At 51.3% G+C, this 25,411-nt stretch overlaps 2 protein-coding genes and 1 non-coding gene across 4 annotated transcripts; 2 read left to right on the forward strand and 1 right to left on the reverse strand.

The window, feature by feature from the left end:
- Window positions 1-424: 424 nt before the first annotated feature.
- SYNGR1 (synaptogyrin 1) lies at window positions 425-15,344 on the reverse strand. Of its 2 annotated transcripts, none has more exons than XM_064702374.1 (4): window positions 15,119-15,339; window positions 4,358-4,595; window positions 3,357-3,502; window positions 425-810 (listed from the first exon to the last, which is right to left on the reverse strand). In XM_064702374.1, exons 1-4 carry the CDS (start codon window positions 15,215-15,217, stop codon window positions 592-594), a joined length of 702 nt encoding a protein of 233 aa, XP_064558444.1. In that variant the 5' UTR covers window positions 15,218-15,339; the 3' UTR covers window positions 425-591. The 2 variants fall into 2 exon arrangements, with proteins under 2 accessions (XP_064558444.1, XP_064558443.1); XM_064702373.1 differs by lacking the exon at window positions 425-810 and adding an exon at window positions 1,802-2,032 and having other exon boundaries at window positions 15,119-15,344.
- A 2,304-nt stretch (window positions 15,345-17,648) lies between these two features.
- RPL3 (ribosomal protein L3) lies at window positions 17,649-24,740 on the forward strand. Its single transcript, XM_064702375.1, has 10 exons — window positions 17,649-17,735; window positions 18,698-18,890; window positions 19,370-19,538; window positions 20,399-20,534; window positions 21,759-21,945; window positions 22,280-22,440; window positions 22,736-22,837; window positions 23,313-23,408; window positions 23,858-23,977; window positions 24,634-24,740. Exons 1-10 carry the CDS (start codon window positions 17,733-17,735, stop codon window positions 24,676-24,678), a joined length of 1,212 nt encoding a protein of 403 aa, XP_064558445.1. The 5' UTR covers window positions 17,649-17,732; the 3' UTR covers window positions 24,679-24,740.
- On the forward strand, window positions 22,061-22,153 carry LOC135442884 (small nucleolar RNA U83B). The gene has a single exon (XR_010438732.1). It is a non-coding gene; the product is annotated as a small nucleolar RNA U83B (small nucleolar RNA).
- Window positions 24,741-25,411: the final 671 nt, after the last annotated feature.

Below are 25,411 nucleotides of genomic sequence, written 5' to 3' on the forward strand. Positions count from 1 at the left end.
AGCTCCCCTGTCTTTACATGGAGAATGCTGTTCCTTCTGTCCTTCAGGCCCCACCTCACACTCTTGAATGCTGACTCCAACACCATTCTCCTCCCTGAGCCACCAGGTGCTCCAAACCAATGTGGATGCTCCCACATCTACTCCAGCCTTTAGCAATACTATCTCTTCTAGGAAGGTCCCCGGTCCCTCTCATTTCTTCTGTTCTGCCTCCAACACCCTTTCCCCTGCCCTGCCAGTGCCATAGCTCTTCTCCTGTTCACAAGACAGACTCTGCCCTCTGTAACAAGGCAGAGGGAGAGGAGGAAAGGAGGGACTTTCCTTTCAAAATGCAGATTTTGTAAGAATTTGGTTCGGGCAGGTAGCTCGGTGGGAGAGGAGAAGGAATAGGTGATGGGGAAACCTTTTTTTCCTTTTTTTTTTTTTTGCCTTTTTTAAAAACAATAAATAAAAACAGATGACCCAGAAGGCTGGAGCATAGCTGAGAGCCACCTCTTGTACCACTATGCACGTGTCTTGTTTGTGCCTCGGCTTTCTGCCGGCAGTGGGAACGGGGGCAGAAGGGAAAGGGGAAGGGAAAGGGGCATCGGTGGCTCAGTAGTTCTGCGTTTGGTACCCCTGTGTCTCGGTGTCGAAAGCATCTGCTGGAGGGGGCTGCTGGTACGTCCCCACTGCATCTGGAGCATCCTCCTCGTTGGTGTAGGGAGCATAAGGCATGCCGGAGTCCTGGCTTGGGTCCATGTAGTCCTGGGAGAAGAGGGCCGAATCGGCACCCAGCTGGAAACGCTGATACGCCAGGAACGCCTGGCCCACCTTTAAGGGAGGAGGTGGAGGGAAGACATGGGAAGCAGAAGGGGAAGAGGAAAAAGAGGAGGAACGTACCGAAAAAGAGAAACAAACAAAAGTGGGTTAGTAGTGGTTACGGATTAGTGCACGAGGCCCACCTGGCAGGTCGCCAGTGAAACGCCCCACGAGCATGGAAGTCCATGCTCTCCCACAGAAAGCATGAGCCCACAAGGAGAGAGAGCAGGGATGGCTGCAAGACCAGCTGGCTGTGTGCGGCCTGCCAAAGCTCCCTGCTTTCTCTGGGATGTTCAGGGCACCTCCTGTCTGCCAGTGGGGTTTCACCAACGTTGCACAGGTGGCAGAGGCTCAGTTGGCACTGGTTATCCCAGTCAGCCCCTCCTGGCTGTGGGAAGGCAATCTGCCTTGGCAACACCAGAGGGCTTGGCTGCTGGGCTGCGGCCACGAGGCCATTTGACTTGTAAAGGCCAGTGAGGAGAGCAGGGTTTGACACAATGTACTGAGGTAGAGGTCACCCCCTGAAACACCTTCACCAGTCAACATCTGCAAGGTGTAGCACAGACCTTGGGAAGGAGCAGCAGGAAGCAAGGCAGCTGCTTCCCAGACCAGGGGACAGTTAGCAAGCAAACTGCTGTCTCCTGCCTCAAGCACCTTTTGGAGGACTGCAGGAGCCTGGGCACGGGGTTCAGCAGGCACGGCTCATTGTCCCAGAGCATCCCTGAGAGAGCTGAGGAGTCTAGCAAGTGACGGGGGAAAGGTTTTTGGGGAATGAGGTCTGGGAAGAAATGGAAGAGATAAAATAGTGGGGGCAGAGGGCATCTCCTGGCTGAAGTATTAGGTCTGAGCAGTCATCAAAAAAAGGCACAGTGGTGTTACACAGCATTAGTTAGGGTATGGTGAGGGAGAGAAGGGAGCAGAAGAGGAGAACAAACTGCCAGTTCCAACTCTCCAGAGGGAGATCCCCCGTTTAATGGACAACCCCACTCCAATTCAATGGCCCATATCTTCCCATCCCATGCCCTGCAGTGAGCACACATTCATAGTCAGGGCATTGGAACCAGCTCTGCTCAGTGACCTCCTCCAGCTGCATCCCTCCACCCCTTCCCCCAAATTCTCCCATCAGCAAAGGGCACTAAGGCAGCAAGGATGGGGAGTTAGGGAACAGGGTATTGTATTCCTCCTGAAAATTAATGTCTCCAAGTCTCCGGAAAGCCAGAAATGCGAGGCAGCCCTGTGAGGAGAGAGAGGGTTGTGGGAAGGAGAATCAGTAAGGTAGAGCAAACCAGAGTGTTTGACTGAAATAAAAAGCCCCCTGAGGAATCAGGGGAAGAGGATGCCATTTTGGCCACTTGCAAGCCTGTGCATGGGAGAGGATCACTGCAGATGACGGCACCTCCAAAAGTGTCCTGAGGGACCCCTTGCAAAAACCCTGCTGCTTGTCTCACTTTCTGCTGGAGCTTGCAAGGAGCTTTTGGCAGCTCTCAAGTGCAGGACACAGCTCATGAAGGGAACACACACTGCTGTCCCTCAATCCTGCCCAGTGTCACTGTGGCGAGGGTGCTGACAGCACAACCCTTAGCAGCCCCCCTTCCTCTTTGACAGCTCCTTGGTTTTATGGCACCTTTCCTATCTGGCCCCTGCCCAACATCAGGGCCTGTAGGAAGAGGAGAAGATAAAGCCACAAGGGCTTATGCATGGAGACAAGGGTAAAATGCTTTCCTGCTTGGCACTATCCTGTCACTTCAGAAAAAAATCACTTGTGCTTGGTGCACTCAGAGGCAGGAGGAAGTCATCAGAGATATTTATATTTCACCCAACAGTTTTTCCAGGAAACTGGCAATAAAGAACTGCTGAGGAAAGGGCCCTTAAGACAGCACTATCACCTTCCTAAAAGGTGACACAGTGAGGCGGCACTCCAGTGGTGGGTGCAGAATCCAGAAGAACAATGATGACATCTTGCATGATGGGAGCAAAGGTGGGAGGGAGATGGGTGCAACCCCTGGCCTGCAGCTTCCTTCTCTGATTAGTGTCTGTAAGGTGAAAATGCTGTTGAAGTCCTCTGACACACAGAGAAAACAGAAACCGGTTGTCCAGAGAGGTGGTGGATGCCCCATCCCTGCAAACATTCAAAGTCAGATTGAACTGGGCTCTGAGCCATATGAGCTCATTGAACATGTCCCTGCTCTTTGCAGGGGGGTTGGACTAGATGGCCCTTTAAAAGTCCCTTCCAACCCAAATTACTGTATGATTCTATGACAATGGTGGTTGGGGAGCTGGCTTGTCCAAGGTCATATTAAAGGTCTGTTGAGAATGCTCCTTATAGGGATATGAAACTCTCTTGCTCACTGTGCTTATTAGTGCTCTAAAACCTTTTTGCATGCAAGTTTTCGAGTCCCAAGTTTATTTCTCAACCACCTCCTCTCCTGCATTTCCTTCTCAGAAGACATGTGAACTGAGATCCCAGGGGCCCCACTCTTAGCCAGTCTCCTTTCATTCCTCATAAGATAATACAGCACAGAGGACATTTGATCCCATGTCATGGCTACTCTACTCACCCAGGTAAAGATGGAGAAGAACGAGAACGTGATGGCGGCTCGGGCTGCATCCCCTCCCTCATTCAGTGGATTGTCCTCTGGTTTCGAAGCTTGCCACTGGTTGGTCAGAAAGCAGAAGCCAACGAACCAGAGGAATGCCCAAAAGGCTGGGATGGATCATCACCAGCGTGCCAAAGGGAAGGACAAAGACAACAAGAAGATATGCGTGAGCATAACATACACATATTACATTTCTCTGGAAATTTCAACCCTCTGAGACCCACCACTGTGTTGCAGACTGGGCAAAACTGACTGCTCAGCCAGACTGAGCCCAAGGGAGCTGGCAGGCTCCCTGACAGCAAGCTGTCAAGGTGACCAAGAGGTGTCTGCAGAGAGCACCTCAGAAGAGTGCATTTGCTTGTGTTTGGATTGATCATAGGACCTGCATTTGGCCTTGAGAGGGAGCCTGAAGGGCTTCCAGTACTAGAGCAATCACCTGGGCTCTATGAAACAGCCACTGCTTCACAATCCTGTCCTGCAAGGACAAGCAAAGAGCAATTTCTTCCACAGGAACTGCAAAAGAGTGGGAAGCAGCTGGTCTGCAGTTACACGGAGACCAGCTTGTGCTCAGGACAGAACAGCTCAGGGACTCACATCAAGGAAAGGTGCTGAAAGATCACTAACATGCTGTGCCCCCAGGAAAGGGTGAAGGTAGGAGGTACTCACCCTCTGCCAAGCACGGGCAGACACCTGGCAGTGAGGGAAACAGGCAGTCCAAAGCAACAGTAAAACAGGGCACAATCCCTCCCCTTCTCTTGTCAGCTGTACATAGGATTGCCAGGCAAGGGGCTAACTGGGAAAGAACTTGCAAGCCCAAAGTCCTTAGCAAATCCAGGTGCTTCACCTGCTGCTGCCCTCACTCCATTCCTGGTCCCTCTGCCATACTCCATGGAGAGCCTGACACTGAGCAGTTTGCTGACAGCTGGAACAAGCCAGCAGGGCCGAAGGGCCGGGAAGCTCACCCGAGACGCCGATGTCCGAGAGCACAGCCTTCTTGCGGTCCTTGACGCTGCTGATCTGCGGGAAGTAGGCATCCAGGGCCAGGTAAAGAAGGCAGCTGAGGAAGGCGAGGACACCCACGGTAATGCCATAGTTGCAGGCATTGGGATTGCGGTTGAAGATGCAGTGCTCTTCCACCTCATCCACGCGGTTCACGTACCCTTCATTGACAATGGAGCCGAACACCACGATGGAGAACACCTGGGGGGGAGGGAGGCCGGAGACACATCAGGGCAAGCCCCATCTCTCTGCACCAGCAGAAAGGAGCAGAGCTCTGCAGGGGACAGACACCCTTCACCAGCACCTTTCTGCTCTGCTGAGCTCCTGCCCGGCTGCCTTGCCTGGGTTGTAGCCACAGGGAATTTACTGGGAACATGGTCTCATTTTATTTCTGAGGATTAACTTATAATAGGACATTTTTAGATTGAACCTTTTTATCCATCTGACCCAAAGCAATTCAAAGCAGTTGCAGTCTGGAATAAGGATGGCTTCCCACAGACACACAGGGAGGTGACATGGAATGTAAATTGGGATATGGTTTTGGTGTGGGTGCCTGCATACAATGGCTTCTAGTAGTGAAATCCTCTTAGTTTGCACTTACTCTCCCACTCACACCTTTCTCTTCAAGAGATTAATTGTTTCTTCCATGCATCTGTTCACTGATTTTATCTATCAAGCTACTACACTCTTTACCCCATCCACCTTCCCACAATCCACAGCTGCTCTGCAGCTCCATTCTGCTGGGCTTCCATTCTCCCCATTTCCCCACACTACACACCTCTCTCCACCAGTTTTCCATCAGCCCACTCCATGACATCACCTATCCTGTCCACTCACCCATACGCCAACACCCTCCAATCTTCCCCATAGATTTCAGGGGCCAAACATCCCTACTCCAGGTCCACTTGTAAGGGCCACTTTGAGTCCTCCCTACCTGTCACCACCACTGCCACTGCATGTTATTTTAAATCAGGCAGAATTAAGGATGAGTGCAGGTAGAAATGCCCTAATCCGCAGTTGCTGGTCTAATCTTTGCTCATGGGCTTAGCCTTCGTCGCCTGCTGCAAGGCTGTCCCTCTTTGACACAGCAGGTTCACCAAAGCACAGAGCTATTTACAGCAGCCCCAGTCCTGCACCTTGCATCTCAAATAAACAGCTTCCCCACAGAAGAAAGAGGGGAATGTTAAGACAGCATGTACAGATTTTTCCTTCAGGACATCTGGAGACCCTCACTACGAACAGCTGACTGGATGCTGCCTGCAAGAAGCGCCTCAGAGAAATGGGAATGGGACCTCAAGCATGGGATGAAATTACATATGAAGTGCACTAGGGCATCACCAGGGTACTCTGCCAGCCTGGGAGATGTCTGCACAACAAGACTTGGCACCTTTGAAACCACCCTCCCATCCCCAGGGAGAAGCAGCACACAAGAAGATGAGGCCAAGTCTCCTGCAGGAAGTGGAGCTGGGTCTGAGTGTTTGCCTGGGAAGGACTCCAGTTCCACTTAACCCAACCAAGCACCAGAAGACAACCCAGAAAAGCAGCTTTGTGAGTGCAGGGAAAATGTTGGATTAATGCCAACCCAATACACCACCTATTATCAGTGAGGTTGGATACCCAAGATTCAAAGCACAGACCTCTGCTGCTTGGCCTGGGGCATCAAGATCCAAAGGAAAAGCCTTACCCAGAGTCCCCCAACAGCCCTTGGGCAGACACTCAACATCAACCACATTTCACCTGCAAAACTCCAACAAATATCCGCTGACACCAATATTATTTTTTCACCTCAAGTCTCATAATTGGGTCACACTTGGGCTGTTGAAATTGGGTGTATCACACTAGAGCAAACTAAAAAAAGCTGGAAGCTGGTGTTCCTAAGCGTAGGAGCTATATGGGTTCTCTGAAAATCATAAGAGCTTTTTAAGTTTAGAAGTAAAATAACCAATTTGTCCTTCTCCTCCTCCTCCTCCTCCTCCTTCTTCTTGCAAATCAAGATTGATCGTATTTCGCAGAAATTGCCCGTGAAAATTAAATAAGAACCTCTTCTGTTAGAGGCAAGATTTAGTCCTCAAAATTTCAGCCTGAATGGTTTGGAAAGCAGCAGAATTGCAGAAAATTACAGCCAGGCTCTTTCAGTGGGATGTCTCACACACCTTCACAACAGGCTGGGCTGGCAGGTCTGCTTAGGGTTATTGAATATAACACCCTGCTCCTCTGACCCAAGGGAGAGCTGACAGACTCCTGAAGTGACATCCCAATGTGAGGCTGTGACCAGCACTGATGCTGACACCTGAAGTACCAACCTCCACATATTGAGCTTACAAAGTGGGTGCCCTGTTCTCTGCAGCATTCAATAGAAAGCCTATCTTCTCTTTGGAAGGTGAGGAACAACCTCTAAAGTAGCATAGTCTGGTGTTCAGTTTTGGTTTAGGACTCAAAACTAGTAAAATGGTGATTCCCTGAGTCAGACAAACCCTTGCAATGAGATTTATTGTGAGTCTCTGCTTACTCATTTGGGATGAATGAACTTTTGCAATGGTCTCTCCCCAGAGACACATCCTGATACACATCTCCTCTCTGCTTTGGGTTTGCTGCTGGGCTGGACAGAATAATTTCTTTTTGCATTTGCTCTTTCATACATCTTTATGCTGGCACATCATAAAGGCACAGCTCAGAGTCACAAGACTAGAGCTGTGCCTCTCCCTAATTTTCAAGCAGAGGTGGCATTTCTAACTTCCTTTCTCCACCTGCAGCCATGCAAGATGCCAGACTTCTCTCCTATGAAGAGAAACCTGTTTCACAGCCTGGAGGTGCCCAAGGTATGATTTACAGGCAAGCATCTGGTTTCAGATGATCTTAGGAGTTTTCTAGGGAGATTCCACTAAGCATGTTCTCACCTGTGAGCAGAATAAGACACTGTGGATGCTTATCCTCTCTGTCCTGAAACAGCCATCCCAAAGTACTCTTTGTCCTTAGGAAAGCTTTCTATGGGCCAAAGCACACTAGCTTACAAGATGTCTTCTTCTCTCTGTGTTTTTCCCCACCATTGGCATCAGCTCTGATCCATGCTCCACTTCCTGGCACTGCAGAGAGGGCAAAGAGAGGGCGTGCTCCCTTTGCCAGCCTGTCACCACCCTGGTGACAAAACACTGTGAGGACCCACTGTGCACAGAAGCCTTGAGCTGGGCTGGGTTACATTCACTGGGCAAGAATGGGCAGGCTCAAACCAGAGATTCCAGGCAGAGCTGGACAGCAAAAGAACCAGCTGCTGCTGCTGCTGCTCACAGGCAACATCACCTCTTTCATTGCCATGATGTCCATACCTGGAAACTGTTGTGACAAACAATTTTCTAAAAAAATCATAGTTACGAGCTTAGATCTTGCAGCCTTTAGGAGAAGCAGTTGCACACTTCATCCATGGCAGCTACTCCTTGTTGGTAAGGGAGCAGCTAGGTGGAAGCTCACTGATGTGGCAAGTCATCTTAGAAAGAGCAAATATATTTTATTTCCTTGATTTCACAATCCATGCCCTGCAAGATGATCCAGGCAGCAGATGCAGAATGAATGACTGCTTAGATGGTAAACAAAGCACCAAGTTTCAAGGATGAAGTGTTTACATTTTTGTTCCTGGCACATCTGCAGCACTTGTAAGGAAACACCAGTGACCACCAACACTGGCACAAGCCTCTTACTGCTCTGTGTTACTGCTGCTTGTGTCTTCTCCCAATGGCCTACAGCCATTGATAAAGTGGCCCAAAAACCACATCCAACTGCAAAGAGGAGGTAAAGAGAAGATGGCAGAAGTCTTCTCCTGACTGAGCAGTGAAATGCAGACAAGTGGCTTGTCTGCAGGCCAACAGGAGGTCCCCCAAAGCTCCCAAATGCAGCCCATCCTTCCACTCTGCAGAGGGAGATCACTGGCCACTTTCCTATGCTTGGTAATGAAAACCAGCCAACCATCCCCAGCTTTGTGCACTTAAGCTGCTTCATTTCTTCAGCAAGGATACTTAAGTCAGTCAACAGACTTGAACTAACTTGATTTTTAGGTTGAGAGGGTTTCTTTAAGCCTCCAAGAACAACATCAATTGGGCAGGTGTGTGGCCTGTCTGGAGGTACTCATTTAATAAGGAATAATATATTTGGCTACACTGAAAAAAGGGACAGAAAAGAGCACGTGGAAAAGATGTGACCAACTCAGCCCTGCTGCTGGGACTGGGCTTTGCTCCACTTCGCTGCTCCTTACACACCACATCCACACAGGTTGTTGCCATCATTTTCCTCGATTCCTGTTTCCATCCAAGAGTTTTGAGGACACCAAGTGCAGCCAGATCCAGGTGCATTGCAAAGCTGACACAGGCAGAGCAATGTGCCAAGAGACGCAGCAAAATGAACTTAATGCTTAGCACTGCAGGGAGCAGACAGAGAAGCTGAGAGTTTTCCTCTCCTTGTTTCTCAAGGGGCTCATGCTGGCCTTTACAAGCATGTAAGGGTTCATTACAGTGAGAAAAGTGCAAACTAGGCAAAATTCTGCCTCTTGTCATAAAACACCTTTTTTTTCCCCTTGGTAAACTAGATGATCTGGTTTTGCCAAAGGCAAAGGTGAGAGATGAGAAGAGAGGCTCTCCAGTCCCTCCCCACTGCAGGCTCAACCCTGCAGAAAGCCAGGCAAAACCTCCTGAGCATCATGTGAGGCGCTTTCCACCATGCTGCCCATCCCCAGCCGTGCATCAGACGCTCCTGAGCATCATGTGATGGATGCAAAGCACGGCCAGCCTCTGGCAGTGCACTAGGATTTTCCTGTACCTCATCCCAGCACTCTGTCATGCTGCCTTCCTGCCTTCATCCCCAAGATCCCCATGATGGCTGTGGTTGGGATGAGGCTGAAGAGGGTTTCTGGCGAGCTGCCTGCTCGGGCTCGCTGCAATGCCCTCCAGTCACAGCCTCTGTCGCACTGCGTGCTGCCTCTCCCTCTCACATACCCCCTTTTTTATTCTGTTATAGAGAGGAAATAGTTTAATGACATAATATTCCTCATGGGACTTTAAATCAAATCCCCCTCTGGCAGAACGAAGCCATAACCTCTTCTGAGTTTGATCTGGTAATGACCAGGAATGAATCTGTTTAAAAAGAAAGCAAGAGCAGGAGAGGGTGCAAATGATAAACTGGCAGAGATGATCTGGCTTTCATTGTCATTCAGCCACTTGCAAATGGAGTCTCTGGAAAGCTTTGGAGTGCCCTGCACAGACATGGAATATAATAATTATTATTATTGTCATTAAATCTACTTGTATTTGGTTCGTTTTGAAGAAAACACATGAGCTTTTGAGATGCATGGGACTGGCAGCTTGGAAACAGGCGGCCTCTATTTATTCCCCCCAGCCAGCACCACGCAGGCCGCAAACAACTCCTGCCCACAGTCTCGACAGTCTGAGCCTTGTGCAGCTGCTGGAGGAGGCCAGTCTCCCTGGACCCCATTTCCCTGAACATGGGACAGGGGAAAAGCATGGCTGTCCCAGTACTTCCCTCCCAGCTCACCCTCCCTGGCCATCAGCCATGTGGCACCAGCTCCCAGTCAGGGCTGAGCCGGAGCAGGTGACTGAAGGGAGAAAGGCTCCGCATCTCTAATTCCTGCCATGGGATCTGGGACACACTTTCCTGGCCAGCCAGCCTTTTTTTTACACATGGTTTGGCAGCTGACTGCCTGGCCATTAACTCTTCTGCCTCCCACCAGACCTGTGCTCAGGTCTCATGCAGTTCCCATGGTTAAACAGCATCTCCTGTCCCACCACTGCTGGTGACAGCCCTCCACAATCACGTGTCCATGCTGGTATCCAGGTTCTTCTGTACTTTCTAGATGGTCCCTACATTGCTGTGCCACTGGTCAGTGAAGTGGCTGCCTAGAAGTTGCATCTTTTTCCCAGATGAAAAGCTCAGTTTTCTTTCTAGCACCACATCTCCCCCTCCATGGCTTGGCTGTGCCAGCATAGGCAGAGAACTGCACGCCGTGCCACCTGCAGTGCCTGCTCCTCTTGCAGCCACACAGGCCCTCTCTGCTGCCTTGTTTCACACAAATATTTGCATTAGCCACGTCCCATCACCACGCAGCTCCTGTGCCTCTCCCCTGTATGCCTCTCATGTTTTCAAACAGCAGACTACATATGGTTATTTTTTGCTCATGTTTCTGACTGTCTTTGGTCCCTATTGCTACTTCTCAGATTTTTATCTGGAAATATCATTAATGAGAGATTTGTTTCTGCTCCAAGATCCTTCCTGGAAATGCTGTGCTGGAAACAACACAACCTGCTGTATCCAACCTGAATCACTGAGCAACTGTGCATATCTGTTGTTCATCTTGTGACACAGCCTTTCACCCAATCTTAATGACAGCAAAACCCCAAAAATCCTTTTGAAGCTGACCTAGGCAAGGGCATCCCCTGAAGAACTGTCCCTAGGGCTTGACTGAGAGCATGTGCTTTGAACCTCCATGTTCCTTTCATCTGCACCAATTTACCTCACAAGCACGCAGCCAGGGAGCGTGGGGGCTGCAGCAAAATGGAGTGGAGGAGCAGAGGCAGAAAGCATGAGCCAGGAGTCAGGAACATGGGCAAGATCTCAGCTAAATTAGCTGGGGACAGAAGGAAGGTGGGAGCCCAGCTGCAGCTGGTTTTAGACTAACAAGGCCTCCAGGCTCTAAGGCTCAGTTTAACTGCCATTGCAAGCCCCTACTATGTCCTTGGGAAGAGACTAGTGGTGCTGTAAGCCAAGCATGAGTGTGGCAAGCCAGGGACCTGCTGGCAAGGCAGGAGATGGGGCTCTCTGCCATGCTGGGACTAGCTCCCATCCTCCAGCTTTCAGGTGCCAGCCTCTCATGGGGAAGCCAGGAATGTGGTTCCTGTCCTTCACCTGCCTTGTCTGCTCAGCTGGAGCTGCTTGGGATGTGCTGTGCCTGGAGACACAGGGGACAGCCCTTCCAGTACCAGTTCAAGTGTTCCTGATAGGATGCTCCTATCAGCCAGAGGACATGGTGTCACCAGCAGCAAGTGATGGAAAAGGAGACTGAGTGCCTCTCCTCACTGAACCTCCCTTCAGAGAGGCAGTGTCCTTGGTGTCAGAGGGGGACTTGGCACCTCAACCTAGGTGACAAGTTTTAACGGGCTGCTTTGTCTGTGCAGCTCTGGTTAGAAATACTCTTACTCAAACCCACGTCAAAACAAGCTGGGCCTGCTTCCAAAAACTGAGTTACTTTTGCCTTGTTAGGCTTTTACATCAAGCAACACTTCAGTTTCTCCAGCAAGCAGGTTTCCAAGCAGACAGGAGCACCTGGAACAACCTGTTTCAATTAGCATTTTACTTATTTATGGCGCCAGTGCTATATCCAACGCCTGTGGGCTGCAGAGGAGCCACCCAGCTCCCCTGCACCGGCTGTGGAGAGCACTGCTGCACTGCTCTGTGGGTCAGGACACAGTGGGAATATGGAGGGATGTGCTCACACTTGCCTGCTTTATTTCAATAAGAATCCTGGAGCTGGGCAGCCCCAGCTGGGTGTGGGTCACCCAACGCCCCTAGCTCCAGCTGTAGCACCAATGGCTGCAGCTTCTGGGTCACCTAAACACCCAAACGTGACACAGGAACCCCACAGAGCCACCACTATCACCTGCACACACACCAGGCAACCTTTCTGGAGGGAGACACTCACTCTGCTGTGCCTGCTGACCTCCAAAGCACCCATGAAACCTGAGCTGCCTCACAACACTGTCGTGGCGAACAGATGTTCCAGAATTGCTAAACTCTTTCCACAGTTTAGCATTCTGCTTGTCAAATTTATCCTATCTCCTCTTCAGCAAGGAGCAACAGAAATAATCTTTGGTCATCCCATCTGTTCCTGATCCTGCAGTTCTCCCTGGAGATTTGCTGCTGCCTCAATTGGGCTGCAAACTCCGTGGGCAGGAGCCAGTTTTGGTGCCTCTCAGTAAAAAGTCATGTGCACCTCTGTGCCATCATGAAGTCTGCTAAAAGGCAGCCTGACCCAAGCACAAGGTCACTGCCTAAGGAAGCAATCATGAGAATTTCTGCTCAGTGAAAGCTCATCACGTGAAACAGGCCAAAAGGAGCCTCCAGCTTGCCCTGGAGGGACAATGCACAATTCATGCCATGAGCAGGATAAAGGCAAATGAGATCTCAGGAGATGGCAGGCAAAATACTTTCAGTGTGTGCAAAAGCATGTGAAAGGAAGGATTCTCAGGGAGACCACGAGGAGGGAGAGCCCTTGGCCACCAGAAGAGTTTGGTTCATAGAGCCTGGCACTGCAAAGTCTAAATATGGATGCAATCAATTTATAAACACCCAGGGGAAAACACCAGGGACGGAAAAGCACCATTTAAACTGAAGGGCAAAAGATCACAAAAGTAAACAGATACCAAACAGATTTACAATGGAAAACCTCTGACCACTGGGACCATGGAACCCCCTCTCAGAGGAAGTGAGAAGGGAAGAAAACCACAAACTAGTCTTTTTTCAGAAAAGCTCATGCAATTTATGGAAGGGGCCATAAAGGGTCTGATGCTTGCGACAGCCTGAGAGAGGGTTTCACTGCCCACAGGGAGTTCTCTTGGTCTCAAGTTTAAAGAAAAGACCAAAACTACAACTAAATATTTGGGGTGAGCTTTTGGTTTCCCTGCTTTGTTAAAGGAGAGATGCTCAGGACAACACACAAAACCAAGCCAGTGGAGAAGCAGGAGAAGGAAGGCATAGCCTTGCACCATGATGGCCATGCCATCCTCCCTTGCTGAACTGCTGTCCTGGAGCATCTCCAGCTTCTGCAAAAGAACTTCAATTACCAGGGCCAAGTGAAGTGTCTGGGGTAAATCCCATCCTGTCCTCTGTCAAGGTCAGATGGGCAGGGAGAAATAGCGTGGGGTCCCAAGGAGATGCTGCTCTGTAGAAAGTGCCTCTTGCCAGGGGAGACCTTGCAGGGCACAGAAATGAGCTCAGCAATCAAGCCAACAGCGTCTGAGATACTCTGAAGCAGATTAGGTGCCTAATTAAAAAACAAATGTATTTCTTGTTCTCTCTCCCTCACCTGGTGCCTCTGGGAAGCCAAAATCCTGCAGTGCTTGGACGAAAAAAACCCACCAGACTGAGAGGCAGATAGAGAAAACATAAAATTCTGCCACAGAGATTAGCAACGGGAGAGCCTTTGTAGGTCACATCACGTCCATCATCCCTGGGCACACAGGCTGGCTCCTCTCCAGCCTCCCAGGGGCGGGGGGCACGCGTACCCCCTCGCCTGGCGCCCAGCAGCAGCTCCCCCCGCCAGTGTGGTGTGCTGTACTGTAAACAAGCTCGGGCAGATGGACAGACAGACAGAATGCCCGCATTAATCAAGTCCTCAGCTGTCCTGGCACTCTCCAGCCACCCCCCAAGTCGCCCGGAGGAGATATCACACACCCACCCGGTTGGGAAGGCAAGGGCTGCCTCTCCACCAGCACCAGCAAGCCAGGCCACCTTCCCTTTTCCTCCTTGATTGCACCTGGCACTGCTTTTATTTTATTTTATTTTCCAAAGCCAGCCACCCGCTTTGCCTCGCAGCTCCCGTGCGCATGTGTCTCCCCGGCGCTCTGCCTGCCCTCCCTTCTCCTCTCCCGGCTCAGACCTCAATCTCTCCCCCGCCAGCTCGCTGCTGCAGCTCTGCTCCCTTAATCCCAATGACCTTCTTGAGCAAACGCGCCAGCCCCATGGGCAGCCATGGATCCGCGTCACGGGAAGAGGGAGAAACCTTCCCGTGACACCCCCGCTAGGCTCCTCTTTCCCCCTGCCCCCTTCCCCGCGAATCACCAAGAGGAAAACGCTACAGGGAAGCAGGTTAGGGGGCTGAGAGGATAGGGGTAAAAGGCAGAGCAACCTCCAGCCCCCACAGCCCCTTCAGCTCCCCCAACGCGGCCTGAGCCCAGCACCCTCTGACCCACAGGGAGGCAATTCCAGGACTGCAGCATCCCCCCTCCCGGGCTCCCCTGACACCCCACATCCTGCCGTCTCCCTGCATCCACCATAAACACACAGGCATGCAAGAGTGAGAGAAGACAGCCCACCCTGGAAAGCACCAGAGACCGAGACAGGGTCATGGTCCAACCTGACTCACCCTGTCCCTCCCCACGGGAGAAACCCCAAACCGGCCTGCTCTCACCCCATATGGGCCTATACTCACACACAGATATATGTGCATACAGCTGTACATCTATGTGCATGCATACGTGTGGATATGCCTGGACATTTATACACACCGTGATATATATATATACATAAACCCAGAGACAGACCCTACAAACATATCTGTAACAGAGGCATAGCCATAAACGCTACGGAAGCATATATGTACATATCTCTGTGTACAGACCTAGGCTGTGTGGAGACATATTGATGGACACATGCATATTATATATATATGTGGATACATGCGCATACACATGCATATATAAAGCATATAATAATAAATATGTAATACATAACAGCATATGATGATAACATATAATAACATACAATGCTATGTAACATACAGCGTAATGATTTTGTGTGTGAGTGTGTATGCAGGTGTGCAGGAAGGTCAGGGTCGGTGGCAGCCGCCCGCCCGTGAGGGAGCCCCGCGCCCCCCGCAGCCCGGCGGGCCGCCCCCCGCCCCGGTGCCGGTGCCGGTGTCGGTGCTGCCCGCGGGGGCGGCGGGGCCTTACCCAGGAGACGAACCGCAGGATGGTCTGCGGCTGCCGGATGAAGGCCTGCGGGTCGAAGGCGCCGCCGGCTTTCCCCGCTCCGAAGGCGCCCCCGTCCATGGCGGCGCGGGGGTGGGCGGGAGGCAGGCGGGGGGCTCGGCGGGCGGTGCCGGGCTGCGCCGAGCCGAGCCGGGCTGCGCCGAGCCGCGCCGAGCCGAGCCGTGCCTGGCAGCCCGGCGGCGACGAGCCGCGCGCGCCCGCCCACGGGGACGCGCCGCGCCGGGAGCGCGCAGCCTCCCCTTCCCCCGCCCCGCCGCCGCCGCGGCCGCCCGCGGCACATTGCGGGGACAAACGCGGGGCTCTGGGGCCGCAGGGTGCGGGGTGTCCGGGGTGCGGGCACTGCGGGGCGGGGAGCACCTCCGGTACCGGGGCAGGACACCCAGACCCCGGGGCAGGGATGGGGGCGATGTCACCCTTGGGTTCTGCTGTAGGGCCCAGCAGTGCCAGCCCCACAGCCGGCCCACAGCCTCTGCTCGGCCCCAGGGAGCTGTGCCCAGCCCTGGACTTCCCAGGTAGGGGACAAGGAGCCACCGGAGGGGGTCCCGCAGAGGCCGCAAGGATGATTTGGGGTCTGGAGCGTCTCTTAGGAGGAGAGACTGCGGGAGCTGGACCTGTTTGGTCTGGAGAACAGGAGACTGAGAGGGATCTCATTAATGCATATAAATATCTCAGAGGTGGGTGGATGTGCCAGACACTTTTCAGTGGTGCCCAGCAGAGCAATAAGCTAAAACACGACATATTTCACTTCAACATGAGGAAGAACTTCTTTACGTTCGAGGTGGCAGAGGCAACTGGAACAGGCTGCCCAGGGAGGTCATGGAGCCTCCCTCTGCAGAGACACCTCGTGCCTTCCCATGTCACCTGCCCTAGGTGTCCCTGCCTGAGGACGAGGTGATCTCCAGAGGTCCCTGGAGGAAACGGACCTCTTTAGGGACTTTTAAAAGGAACTTTTTAGCAGTTAATCCTGTCATTCTGGGATGCCTCCCCACAGAGGGGTAAGGCTGGGCCCTTGGGCCCAACCCGGTATCCCTCACCAGGTGCCTGCCCTGGACAAAGATGCTCGGTGAGCCTCAGGATCACTCTGCAGCAAAGCCTGGGGTTCTCATTTCCAGCATCCACCATCCCACCCACACTGCATCCTAGGAGGGGGTGGGAAAAGGCCCTCTGTGAACATGGGGCCTCCAGATTTTGGGGAGACTCCCTGACTCTAGGAGGCAGAGACTGCACTATACACACCTTGCACTCCATAGGCTGCAGCCTTGACAGTAACTTGGGCTTCTCCATTTCTCACATTGCCACCATGGCCCCTGGCACAGCCAGGAAGGGATGAGTGGGGAGAAGCCTTCCAGCCTTAGGAGCAATTCCAGCCCCTCAGCCTGTGCTTGTTGGGCAGAGTAGCTGCACACCAGTGGTCTGCTGGCTGCTGCAAAGTCCCTAATAATCTGGAATGGAAAGCAAGCCCTTGGGTTATGACATGGTTCCCTAAGCCCAGCAGTGGGAAAAAACGTACAAGAGTGAAAGGCAAATGTACGAGGGAGATGGAGGAGCATTTAAAGCCAAGCCATGGGCTTCCATTGGGAGTTCCAAAGAGTGAGCAGCCTTTCCTCACCTTTTGTGGGGCTCCTTTTGAGGGGCGGGTTGGTGGTAGAAGATGGACATTCCTCCATCACATCCAGCTACAGAATTCTACAATGGTTTGGGCTGGAAGGGGCCTTAAAGGTTATCTGGTCCAAACCTCCCTGCAATGAGCAGGGACATCTTCAACTAGATCAGCCTGCTCAGAGCCCTGTCCAACCTGACTTTGGATCTTTCCAGGGATGGGCCATCTCTGTTTTAGGAAGATGAGCTGCAGTGCCAGCACAGCTGGATCCTTAGCTCTCCAGTTCATTCTGGGTGCAGGAATCTCCTCGCTGTGTTGTGTCAAATACATCCTTATTTGTCAGCCCCAGGAGATCCTGAGGGTGCCCCATGTGTGGGAGGCACCAAACCACCCAGCTCTGGCTTCCACTGATACCATTGCCTTGGGTTTGCATCCTCTTCTGTACACAAACAATAGTGGATTAAGGCCCATGTTCATTATAATAACACAGATGAATTTTCACAAAATTAATATAAATTAAATTTTGAAACTCCATTTCTAGAAAAAAAACTGAAATGAAAATTCATGGAATGAAATCTCAAAATTTCATGAAACTTAGTGACATTTTGAAATTTCATGAAGTGAAATTAACATTATGAAATTAAATTTAATTAAGTGAAATTAAATGGAGAAATGAAATGAAGCTTGATGAAATGAAACGAAGCGACAAGTCAAGTTTTCATGACATTAGGTGAAATATAGTTGAATGAAATGGGATGAAGTGAAATAAACATTATCTGTTATGACCGAAGTTCCCCACAAGCCCCGCTAGATGGTTTACGCGGTCTTGTTTTTCTGCGCATCGGTGCCGGCGCACCTTTTTGGACGCGCTCGCCGCCCGTAGCGCCGCGCGCCCTCTCGCGAGACCGAAGGCCGGGGCCCTTATAAAGGCTGCGCGCGGCGGTGGCGGCCCTTCCGGCCCGGCGCGTGGACAAGATGGTGGGTGCGGAGGGCTCGGGCCTGGCCGCGCATCCCGCGGGCATCGCCGCCATCCCGGCCCCGTCTGCCGCGTGGCCCCGCGCCCGCCGCCCCCGGCACCTGCGGGACGCCGTGCGGGGCTCATGGCGGGGCGTGGGCCCGGCGTTGTGCCGGGAGGCCGGGCGGGCCAGCGCGGGGCCGGGCAGCTGTGGGGGCATTTGGGGCGCTTTTTTGTATGGGGGGTGACGGCTTCTCTCTAGAGAGCTCCTGTGGTTGTGGCCTTTTTGGGGATTTAAACTTCGCTTAGGGTAACTCTTGTGAAGTATTTTTTTTCCTACATAAATGCGTGCTCTTTTTAGTTCCGTGTACAGCTGCACGGTATTTTTCTTTAATTTGCGTGTGGGATTGGATGGGTAGATACATCTTTGTCCTGAAAGTTCTCCGGGTGGAAGTCAGTCTCTAATGGTTCTCAGGCTGCAGGGGTGGTACTCAAGGAGAAGATCTTAGGAAAAAATTCTGCTCTTCCGCCCAGAGCAACTGGCTCCAAGGCGGGTGTTGAGATGCTGCTTTACTGCAGTTTTTCAAACCGAAATTGTCTCTGTAATGCTTTTTTTGGTACTGGTTCATTTAAAAATGTGAAGCTGTCTGTGCTGCGTTTTCTGGGCTTGTGGGGTGGACTGAACTTGTAGTGGCAGGCTGTGGCCAAATTACAGCTTCTGTAGTTCCCTGGCCAGAGTGAGACTAAGCTTGAAAGGGACATTAAAGAAGTATGGGAAGTTCATAGTTAATGCGTGGGGATTGCATTCCTGTAACATAATAGAATTCAGAAGCCCAGCAGGTGATAGGGGGAATTTCCAGAATTCAGAATGCCTCGGATATGTGTAATATTCGTGTTCCCAGGCAAGGACAGAGCTGGCCTTGGCCCCGAGGGGGCCCAAGCAAGGCTCTGCAGCAAGCACTGAGTGCCGGTTGTCTCTCTGCAGTCTCACCGCAAGTTCTCGGCCCCGAGGCACGGCTCCCTGGGTTTCCTGCCCCGCAAGCGCAGCAGCCGGCACCGCGGCAAGGTCAAGAGCTTTCCCAAAGATGACCCCAGCAAGCCCGTCCATCTCACTGCCTTCCTGGGCTACAAGGCTGGCATGACCCACATTGTCCGCGAGGTGGACAGACCTGGATCCAGTATGTATTAATGTTCTCTTGGAACGGGAGGTGGCCTTGGTCAGGAGTGGTGACACGTGGCCCTTTCAGCAGCAGCTCTGGGTTCTAGTCCTAGCTTGGCTTCACCCTGTTCCAAGTCCAAGTAGGAGGTGTATTTCTGCTGTAACCACTGGTTTGGTTTAGCTGCACCTTGAGATGGCTCTTCTGGATGGGGGACATCAGTCATCTGCATTCGGTGTTTTTTTTGGAGATTGTCCAGTCCTTGCTGCCATCCATTTTGCCTATCCAGCTTGGCTGACCTTTCTCCTGGGCCAGCCTCAAAGTTTTGCAAGACATTAAGTAATGATTTCAGAGTTGGTTGCTTTACCCTGCACCATCTCTGTGAAAAGAGTTCGAGTCTTTTAACCTTTCACATGGAGGGCTTGGGACTGAGGAAAAACAGGTGGTGTTAGAAGAGTTGCTGCTAGAATTAATTGTGCTGTGTTTCTGTTTCCATCCAGAGGTGAACAAGAAGGAGGTGGTGGAGGCAGTCACTATAATAGAGACCCCTCCCATGGTCATCGTGGGCATCGTGGGGTATGTGCAGACTCCTCGTGGTCTCCGTAGCTTCAAGACCATCTTTGCTGAGCACATCAGCGATGAGTGCAAGCGCCGCTTCTACAAGAACTGGTGAGACTGCAGGGCCTGGCCTGCTCTCAGGCCGTGATTTCTGTTTTTACTGTTGGGTTGCAGTGATCCTAGCGTGGCTTTTTAGCAGTTAGTGTTTAGCTGTGACAGACTGGCCTAATAATGGGCTAGGCTGTCGGAGTGGCACCATAGTGAGGGTGCGCCATAACTTTAGGTGGTGCTGGTGCGAGTGTGGTGGGTTTGGCTTTGCCCAGGCGCTCCCTAACAGGCTACACGTGATGATACTTCGACGGGCGGACATAAGGAAATCGCCTCTGGCGCTTGTTGATGAGTGTCGAGTCCTGACTGTAGCCCTGTTCTCTCAGGAGAGGGGAAGACAAGTGTCACTTGTGATTGCCATTCCAGGCGCTGTTGTTGTGATTGAAAGTGTGTTTGCCCAAGTGTGGCTCCAGCGTGTCTGGAGCTTCCAGCCTGTTTATGAACTTGGCAGGCTGAAAAGACGTCAGAGTGGAGCAATAAGGTTCTCAAGGGTGTTTTAGTGACAACCTTGCTGTTGGGCACACAAGGGGGGGAAATTAGGGTATTTTGAAGCAGATCACAGTCATCTCGTAATAGCTTTAAAGATCTGGTTTTTTTCTGTTATTGTTTGACATCTCCTTACAGTCTTTTGTTTTCTGTAGCGTGAATGTTAATGTGCTTTGGAATTCATGGCAGCTCCGCTCAGCTTTGGCAATTTTGCCACTGTCTGATGAGCTCCAGGCTCCGCTTGCCAGTGGAAAAGAGTCATTAGAAGCTGGCAATGAGCCAAAGCCAACTGAGGTGGCAACTCCTTCCGCTCACCCCACTTCCCTGGGGATTGATGAAGGGCTTAGCCAAACCTTGTCTCTGCTCTGCTCCTGAAGGCACAAATCCAAGAAGAAGGCCTTCACCAAATACTGCAAGAAGTGGCAAGATGAGGAGGGCAAAAAGCAGTTGGAGAAAGATTTCAATAGCATGAAGAAGTACTGCCAGGTTATTAGAGTCATGGCTCACACTCAGGTAAGTAAGTGCCTGTGGGCTCAGGTATGTTGGAAACTGCTGAGAGAGCAAGCTTGAAACTTGATCCATCTCTGTAGGGAGATTTCTGCCCTCCCCTGCAGCTTGACACTGTCTATTCAGCACACTCATTCTCTGCAGAGCTGTACTCACTGGATGTTTGAGGGGCCTTGGCAACCATTGGCTGCTTTTGAAGGAGTGTCCAAAAGAGACTGAGCTGCAGTAGGAACTTTTTAGCCTCAGTCGTTTGCTGATAACTGAGCTGTAGTAGGAACTTTTTGGCCTCAGTTGTTTGCTGATACTGTGTAGACCTAGACTCTTAATTTTAGCTACAAATAAAACCTGAACATTGAACTCAGGGGTTTGTGTGCTCAGTATCGTTTCAGGCTGCATTCTCTTGGGATTGCAAGCACTTAGACTTTTGGCAGCTTCTCTTGCTCAGCTGGAGGAGGTCTTCTGCTGAGTGATGTGGTGTCTCCCCAGCTGTCAGTGCTCTAACTTTCTTGGGAGATGGATTAAATCTTTTGAGTTGGCTCTAATTGCAGTAAGATGGCAAATTTTAATAGAATTAATTTCCTGTAGTAGACAGTACAGGTAGTATTGCAGCCTGTATTGATTCTTATCACCAGTTCCCTGTGCTAAATACAGGAGAAGTAACTGTAAGTACAGTCCAACCCAAAGCAGCCTTAAGTGTGGCAGGCTTTTATCAAATAATCAGAGCAGTTTGGGTTGGAAGGGACCTTAAGGATCCAGGTCCAGCCCCCATGCTCTGGGCAGGGGCACCTTCCACTACACCAGATTGCTCAGGCCCTGTCAAACCTGACTGAACAGTTGGAGGGGGAGGAGGGGCTTCCAGAGCTTTTCTGGGCAGCCTGTGCCAGTGACTCACGAACCTCATATTAAAAATAATCCTTAGGTCCAATTTAAATCCACTCTGTTACAGTTTAAAACTATTGCCCCTTGTTTCATGTTATTCCTCAGTTGAATTTTGCTGATGGCTGTGAGGTTAGAAAACTCTGTGCTGCTGTGGGTGGCATATAACTTCCAGGTGCAATGACTTGCAAACCACTAAACAACTTTCCCCCTTGTTGTAGGGACTTCTTTAAGGTCTGTATTTTGGAAAAAGGATACTAGAGAAATATATTGGGCCAGGGCTAAAAGGAGGCTGGGCTTACAGGGTCCATTGCAGAGTAGCAGGAGCTGAATGTCATATTTTCTGTGTCCTAGATGCGTTTGCTCCCCCTGAGGCAGAAGAAGTCTCACCTGATGGAGATCCAGGTGAATGGTGGCACTGTTGCTGAGAAGGTGGATTGGGCCCGGGAGAAGCTGGAGCAGCAGGTGCCTGTGTCAACAGTCTTTGGCCAGGATGAGATGATAGATGTCATTGGAGTCACCAAGGGCAAGGGATATAAAGGTAAACATGGAAGTCCTTCTCTTGGTGATAGGATACAGTTTTTTATTAAATGCTGGCCTTGTGTTTTCATAAGTGCATGTACCAAGAGCTGGGTGGGTGAATCTGTAGTGCTGTCACAGTTCAATGATGAGACCATGGAATGAGCGCTGGGCACAGCGCCTGACACCCGTGAGGAGTCATTCCATGCTGCCTTCCTTCTGAGAACACAGCCCGGGGAGGGACCTTCACTGGGAAATGGGGATTCCTGGGATGCAGCTTGACAAGGTGCCTTAAACTGTGATTGAAGACTGAAGTGACATCTCAGCTTGACAGAGGCTGCTTTGGTCCCTTGCAGGTGTCACCAGCCGCTGGCACACCAAGAAGCTGCCGCGCAAGACTCACCGTGGCCTGCGCAAGGTGGCGTGCATCGGCGCCTGGCACCCCGCCCGCGTGGCCTTCTCCGTGGCCCGGGCGGGCCAGAAGGGCTACCACCACCGCACCGAGATCAACAAGAAGGTTGGTGTGTCTCAGCTGCTGGCCAGGAGCGCGAGCTGCCTGATGTCACTTGCTCTGTGACGGGGAACAGACAGCGTGGGGAGTTGTGCTTGGGGTGTTTTGCTGTGTTAGAATGTTGTCTTGGGGATAGTGGCCATGGTTAGTTATGTTATATAACTAAAATTCTTGGATGGCCACGTGTTTCCCAAGTGCAGCAGACTGTTTCCTCTGAGGCTTTGTAGAATTGCTGACATTTTATCTGATGAAAGGTTCTTTCTCCTACCTTTTACTAAGTAGACTTTCTTTATGTTTTTAGATTTACAAGATTGGCCAAGGTTACCAAATCAAGGATGGAAAGCTGATCAAAAACAATGCATCAACTGATTATGACTTGTCTGACAAGAGCATTAATCCTCTGGTGAGTTGCTGCAGCTCTGTGCCAGGAGTCTGCTCGTGAGCTGCAATCCTAAGAGGCAAATGGGCCCTGGTATAAGACATAAAGTTATCAAATGAAGAGCTCTTGAATAAGTCAGCTGCTGTTGAAGGTGGTGGTGTTTAGTCAGCCTCAGTATTGATTTGTATGCCATGGAATTTAATTTGTTATGCAGTAATAGGACAGGGATGTTGCAAACCTTGAATGGTACTTGTACAAGGAATAACTTAGGGAAAGGAGCTTTTGCTGTTTTGTCAGCCTCTTCTGCTGTTCTTAATAAAAACCCTACAGCAACAAGTAAACAGCTGCATAAGAAACTTGACCAGTGAAAGGCAATACTGGAAACAGGATTTCAGTGGATGTGGGAATGGCCGCGGCCCAGAAATGGTGTGGATCTGTAGGCAGATGTGATCACTGGTCCTGCTTGGTACAGAGCACTGACTATTCTCTCCTTTTCCAGGGAGGCTTTGTCCACTATGGTGAGGTGACCAATGACTTCATCATGGTGAAGGGCTGTGTTGTGGGCACCAAGAAGAGGGTCCTGACCCTGCGCAAGGTGAGTGGTGGGGTGGAACAGTTAAAGGGAGCTGTGCTGTTCTCTGGTGTAGGTGGGGTGTGTGCTGTTCTGGGGAATCATGTGGCTTGCTAGAAAGAAAAGCCTTCCACACAAACCCACCTCGTAATAAAGGCCTTGGGAGTGGCCTGAGGTCATTTCTGCAGGTGTAGTGATGGACATGGTTAAGGTTTGAGAAATCTTGTGGGCAGAAGGGCCCTGGTGGAGTGGGGCTTGTGCTGCAGGGAGCTGGCCAGTCTTCAGCCTGGGAGGTCAAAGGTGCAGGGTAGATGGTTCATGGTCAGGAGTTCTTGCACATGGTAGCAGCTGAGGTCTGGGGTCAGAGGGACCGAGGGGGCATTAACCATGGAGGGGACAAGAAGTAGCCAGGATACTGGAGGCTAAAAGGGCACTGCTGCTGCTGCATACTCACCTGGCATCTCTCTTTTTAGTCCCTGCTTGTGCAGACCAAGCGCCGGGCCCTGGAGAAGATTGACTTGAAGTTCATTGACACAACCTCCAAATTTGGTCATGGCCGCTTCCAGACGGCTGAGGAGAAGAAGGCTTTCATGGTAAGGGCTTTTCCTGACACATTTATTGCTGTACCCCACTGGGTTATCTTCGAGCTCATGGCAGCTGATAGCTTGGCCTTTGAGCTGTCATGTGGCCAAAGTTCCTGTGAAACAGAAACTTCACTTGAGAGGCCTCTTCCTGCCAGCTTGGTTTATAACTGCAGTGGGCCTGGGGGTCTCTGTTCCCCAGTGACAGCTCTCTGTGTCTGAGGGGTGATGGATGCCATGTTAGGGCACAAGTTGTTCAGTGTTGAAGCACGAAACAAGCACCGCTCCATTTCCTCTAAGAGCAGCTCGTGAGGAGGGTGCTCCCAGTGCTGGCATTCCCAGTTTGTCACTGGCTAGAGAAGACAGCCAGGAGCTCTGAAGGCCCTGGAGCGGTGCCGTGCTCGGGGCCCAGCAGGAGCTTCCCCACCAGGTGGCACCAGCGTTGTGCTCAGGAGCAGCCGCAGTCACCCAGCCAGCCCAGAGGCCTGCTCCGTGTTCAGCCTTTCCCAGAACCTCTGCCTGTGGGGTTGGGGCATGGTCTCTCCAGTGGGTTGCAGCATGGAGGCCTTTTTTTGCCTTGATTTCTTTACAGCTTTTGGGATTGGGATGTTATTTATGTCTTGTGTGGGCTGCTGTTTACATGGCTTGTTTTTGTGGGTTTTTTTCAGGGACCACTCAAGAAGGATCGCATTGCAAAAGAGGAGGCAGCCTAATGGGTGGAATGGTCCTATGGCCTGTGTGCTCTCAGACCAAAAAATAAATATTTTAAAGTTAATTTTGCCTCTTGCTATATACGTTGCTGTGTCAAACCTGGTACTCTGACTGCAGGTTCTACATCTGGATCAAACCAAAGAAGCATGTAAAGGTTTAGCTCATGAGCATCTGCCTTATAGCAGCAGGGTTGCTCTAAAAAAATGAAGCTGCTGTTGCTGGTTTTGCAGAGCAGAGATTGTGGGTCAGAGCAGGATGTCTCTGGGTTGTGTGAAATAGGAAGCAGCAGGGGCCCAAAATGTGTTTGCAGTTGCTGAGATATTAGTCCATCTGTCAAGCCGCAGCTGGGTGGACAGAGAGCTTTGAGTCAAATGGGTTGTGAAATAGCCCAGACATTCAAACCACTAAATTTTAGGTAGCTGGTGGGTGCTGGCTGTTGCCATGGAAACCTTCCAGTGTCTGTATGGCAGGGACTGTAGCCTGCACATTTTGCAAATACAGTTTGCTGTCCCTGAGAGCAGCAGAAGGCAGCAGATACACTAAAAATTCCCATCCTCACAACAGCTGGGTTTTTCAGAATTGCATGCAGTTTCCCTGCTGAAGGGTGGCAGGAGGCAGGCCTGCCTGGGCAGGGTGGGGGGTGATCTGCATCCACCCTCTGAGAGGTGGGAGAGCTGTGAGTGCCGCTGGTGTTGTGTTACTGCCTGGCCTAAAATACCCTGCTGGCTCCCAGGG

The sequence above is a fragment of the Zonotrichia leucophrys genome, chromosome 1A, assembly GCF_028769735.1.
Source record: "Zonotrichia leucophrys gambelii isolate GWCS_2022_RI chromosome 1A, RI_Zleu_2.0, whole genome shotgun sequence".
In the NCBI taxonomy this organism is placed as follows: Eukaryota; Metazoa; Chordata; class Aves; order Passeriformes; family Passerellidae; genus Zonotrichia; species Zonotrichia leucophrys.